This window comes from Manihot esculenta, chromosome 9, assembly GCF_001659605.2.
Source record: "Manihot esculenta cultivar AM560-2 chromosome 9, M.esculenta_v8, whole genome shotgun sequence".
In the NCBI taxonomy this organism is placed as follows: Eukaryota; Viridiplantae; Streptophyta; class Magnoliopsida; order Malpighiales; family Euphorbiaceae; genus Manihot; species Manihot esculenta.
In genome coordinates this window covers 33,457,823-33,462,412 of record NC_035169.2, presented here as the reverse complement: position 1 = coordinate 33,462,412, position 4,590 = coordinate 33,457,823, and the positions used below count along the sequence as shown (strand labels likewise).

The 4,590-nt window shown below is 46.8% G+C and overlaps 1 protein-coding gene across 1 annotated transcript; it reads left to right on the top strand.

Annotated features, from left to right (window-relative positions):
* Window positions 1-867: 867 nt before the first annotated feature.
* LOC110623320 (podocalyxin-like) lies at window positions 868-2,934 on the top strand. Its single transcript, XM_021768237.1, has 3 exons — window positions 868-1,754; window positions 1,848-2,030; window positions 2,853-2,934. The coding sequence occupies exons 1-3, from the start codon at window positions 868-870 to the stop codon at window positions 2,932-2,934; spliced, it is 1,152 nt and encodes a 383-aa protein (XP_021623929.1).
* Window positions 2,935-4,590: the final 1,656 nt, after the last annotated feature.

The following is a 4,590-nucleotide window of genomic DNA, read 5'->3' as shown; positions in this document are numbered from 1 at the left end:
ATGTCAGACAATCATTTAATTCCCTTCGGCGCGTACGTGGACAGGGCTGCGAAATGACTGGACTCGCAGTCTTTTCTTCTTGTGACCGGGTTTGAGGGAAAAGAACCAGAACCTAAGATAGGGCTGACTTTAAGGCTGATAAATGGGCTGGGCCGGTCTGAGTGAGTGACTTAAATAGGAGTCCGATCCGGAGGATGGACGGGTCGGACCTGGCTTATTCGGGGGCTTAGGAGCCTCTTGATTGTGGGCTGCTACTATAGGCCCGGCCTCGTAAGGGGATGGAGAAATCTAGCGGTCATCAAATGCCCCTTTACTTTCTCATAAGTTATTGCCCGACTGATGAGGGGGTAAATACCGAGAATCATTATGACCGCGCCATCTAAATACAGGTTGCCTCAGAACACCCTTTCACCTTATCGTCATATCAATTTCAAAATTTTCTCTGTCTTTTCCTAGATCCTGCTTTCCTTGGTCATTCGTACACGTTGCTATCTGCGTTTCCTTGTCTTCATTTTCACGGTACGTTTCTTCTTTTACCAGGGATAGCTCTAATCTCTCGGATCTGGTTTAATCGACTTTCAGAAAGATGTGAGCTTGATTTTGTCTTTCGTCGAATCTGTTTGTCTGAGCTGGGGGTTCACACCCACGGCGCGTCCGTTTATCGCCTTCCTCAGAGGGGTCAAGACGAGCAAAAAATCTTGTTACTTTATCCCTTGTGGAGGCCCGTTTTAATCTTGCTTTTGTAATTTTCGCTGAGAAGTCTTCTAACTTGCCCCGATTTTGGGTTTTTTTTTTTTTTTTGCAGCTTCTGAAATGAAAATGGATCAGATTAAGCCCTCTAAGAGTTTCGTGCTCTCCTGGTAAGACATGAATACTGCCTCGGGCGCCTTCCGAGTGGGGCAACCGAGAGGGGAGACTTCCCAACAAGTGGCCGAGGTAGGGTCGTTTAAGTCGTCTTTCCGGCCTCCTTCCCCTACTCCTGTCCGAGCTCCGAAGCCGGACCCTCGAGATGATAAATCTTCAAGATCGTCAAGCTGCAGCAGGCCGGGCTCGACCACTCAAGCTGTTCAAGCTCCTAGGTCTCCACAGACTTCGAGATCGAGCGAGAACGCCTGGTTGATGGGGACGAAGTCTGCCTTGCCCTCTGGTGATGCTCTTGGAAGGGGACTCGGGACCTCCGCAACTGAGGTGAAGGTCCTTGTGAATGAGACTAAGATCGCACCTGTGGGGAATGTTCAGGGGGCCCCAGTCGAGGGTGTTCAGGTTACAGAGGGGAGGGAGTCCGGCTCTGCAGATGGCGAGTGTGTAGCGGAGGAGGTCGGGGACAAGCGTCCTGCCCCTACCGAAGTGCCTGCCCCGGTTCCCATTCCAAAGGAGTCCTGGGCTTCTAGGAGACCGGCTCCTGTCCTCCCTCCTCTTGAGAAGAAAAAGAATGCTCCCGTGGTGTCTCTGATGCCTGCTTCTGACTCAAATTTAGGGAATAACATGATTTCTGAAGTTTATTGTAGAATACAAGATGCGGCTCACATATATAATATAAGGCAGATCATGGTAGATTCATGTCAGGATTTCCTTGTTGAGAATAGTGAAGATGATCAGTTTGTTGTTGATTTTGATGTAGAGCGCTTGTGCTATGAGAAACAGAGATCTGCTGCACCCAGTCAAGCTTCCGTTGATGCTTCCCGATGTGTGTTCCGTGATGTTCAAAGTTCAGCTCATAAATATGCAAGTAGGGACAATGCGTTGATGGCTATGTTTAAATCAGGGAGTAAGGGTAATTTGCTAAAATTAGTCCAACATAGTATGCGTGTAGGTTTGCAACATTCACTTGTTCCATTGCCCTTCAGAATGCTTTACCGGCCTTCTTGTGCTGCTTTAAGTAAGCAAAAGAGTGACAACGCTACTGAATTTGCCAAGTGTCATATCCCATCTGTTGTCGTTGAAGGTTCTCTTTTATCCGGCTGGAATCTCCTTTTGAGGGTACTGGGAGGTATGAGCCAGAGAGTGCTGGGTCTCTCACAATCAGTAATGTAGATAGTATAGATGCAGATTATGTAGATGATAGCGCCCCTAGGCATGTAAGTCCTTTGAGGACGGTCTTCCTTCTATTCCACATAGGTGATGAGAATAGGCTATAATATACTTTTCTTTTAATGAAAATTTATTTCTGTCTCTTTCTTCATGTTCATACCTGAGTTATTTCTTGTCTTGTATTTATGCTTGAATTGTTTTTGCCTTTGTCTGTTTTTTAATACTCTACCGAGTTATCTAAACTATTACAAGCACAATTTGTTCAAATTTTTTCAGAATGAAATACTCAAACTATTCCCCGTGATTCATAAGGAATTGAACACACAGTCCCTTACCGCTTGCTTTTAAACTAACCAGGGCTGAAGACTTGGCCCAAGACTTGGCTTCTGGCTTGTAAATTTCTTCAAATTCACAGGGGCCTTCTCACATGTAGACTTTTTCCGAGCTGGATTTACCATAAGGATAAGACTCTGAGCTGTGCTCCTTTACGGGTTTTGATCCCATTAGGTCCTCAGCCTGAGCTCGGTTCTTAACAGTTGACCAGTCGTCCTCAATTTTTTTTCATTACTTCATGCATATGATCTTAGGCGTATAGCCTGTGTATAGTCAAAGTGAAATGGATCATACACCTTTTAAGGGGATAAACAGGGCTGGCCTTCTTAGTTTTAGTTCTGTTCCGATAGGATTCGAGGCTGAGGCCTTATCTTCTCACGCCATTGGACTTTTTCTTAGCTTATAGAAGGTGTGTTCTCCTCAGTTTGTTTTTGAGCTTTCTGAGCTCGGCTCTCTTTTGCCTGGTTTTCTGAATTCATTTTTTTCAGGTCGGCACTTTTGGCCTCTTGTCGTCCTTCATCTGATGATTCAGTTTTTGGGTATGCCCTGGCTGGGTTCTTTGTTGCTTAGATCTTCCTTTAGGTTAGCCGAGCTAGTTTAGTGCCATCAATCAATCTTTGGGGTCGGTGTCTTACTAGCCTGTAATCTGAGTTCGGATTTAGACTCTTTATATCTGCCTTAGTATATTCTTGAGGTCGGCATGACGCTTTGCCTCCTTTGGTTGTCATATGAGATTTGAGTCTTTTTATCTTAGGACTCGAGCTTCTTGGGGAGGTCGGGGTCTAGCTTTGCTTTGGGAGATCTCGGGGATCTCATCAGCCGTTTTTGCTCCGAAAAATCTTGGGGATCTTCGCCAGCCGTTTTGTGCCAGGAGATCTTGGGGATCCTGGACTTGTTGCTCCGGGAGATCTTAGGGATTCCGGTCTTCTACCTCCCTGAGGTCTCTATGTCTCAGTTCGGTTCTTGTCGTGCCAAGAGATCTTGGGGATCCTGGACTTGTAGCTCCGGGAGATCTTGGAGATCCCGGTCTTCTACCTCCCTGATGTCTCTATGTCTCAGTGAGGTCTTTTGATGCCAGGAGATCTTGGGGATCCTGGATTTGTTATGCCAGGAGATCTTGGGGATCCTGGACTTGTTGTGCCAGGAGATCTTGGGGATCCTGGATTTGTTGTTCCGAGAGATCTTGGGGATCCCGGTCTTCTACCTCCCTGAGGTCTCTATGTCTCAGTGAGGTCTTCTAATGCCAGGAGATCTTGGGGATCCTGGACATGTTGTTCCAGGAGATCTTGGGATCCCGGTCTTCTACCTCCCTGAGGTCCTGGGCATTTATGCCTGTTTCATTTTTCTTTTTTGTTTCTTTCATGAAAGCAATGTGAGTAGAGACAAATAATGAATTGAGACGATAATCAACGTCTGTTTTATTATCATGCTTTAAAATACAATAAGTCTTTTACATTTGATAATACTTCAGGGGAAGTACCTTTTCAAGTGCTGGATATTCTAGTCATGGGGCTCAGGGTTTCTCTGTATATCTTCAATTCGATATACTCCTGGCTTGACCACCTTTGCTATTTTGAATGGGCCCTCCTAGGTCGGCACCAACTTGCCTACTGTCGCTCTTTTTCCTGTAGCTTCTAGGTTTCTCAGGGCCAGGTCGCCCACCTTCAGGCTTATTTCCCTAAGCGTCCTCTAGAGAGAAAGTGATAGCCACTGGATTGTGTTCGTTGACCTGCATGACTTCGGCATTGCTACTTTCCCCATCTCGGCTCCTCTTCTTCCCCCTTTAGCTCATCCGACCTCCTGTGCCTCCAACAATCATGTTGATGGTCCCACTGGACCCATCATTCACCGGTCCGGCTCCCGTTCTCCTCGGCGCTTGGGCTGTTGGGGTAGGCTGAGGCCTTTGTCCCTCCGGTTTCTTCACAAAGTTCTTGAGGTGTCCCCTCTTTATCAGCCTCTCGATCTCAGCAATCAACTAAAAGCAGTTATTGGTATCATGGCCGTGTGTGCGGTGATACTGACAGTACTTATCAGGATTTCGTTGATCTGCTTCAGTTTTCATAGGTCTAGGCCATTGTAGGAACTCTTTGTCTTGGACCGCAATGAGCGCTTCGGCTCTAGAGGCATTGAGTGGGGTTGGCTTCTCTGGAATCTACGGAGGGAGTGGATTTTGCTCTGAGACCCGAGGGGGGAGGGGTCTTTGGTCCCTTCTCTCCCATGGTTGTC

Coding starts and splice junctions, on each gene's coding strand:
- LOC110623320 (XM_021768237.1), top strand. CDS start 868: ATGAATACTGCCTCGGGCGCCTTCCGAGTGGGGCAACCGAGAGGGGAG. Junction 1,755..1,847: donor GACAATGCGTTGATGGCTAT/GTTTAAATCAGG, acceptor ATTGCCCTTCAG/AATGCTTTACCGGCCTTCTT. Junction 2,031..2,852: donor GGTCTCTCACAATCAGTAAT/GTAGATAGTATA, acceptor CATTTTTTTCAG/GTCGGCACTTTTGGCCTCTT.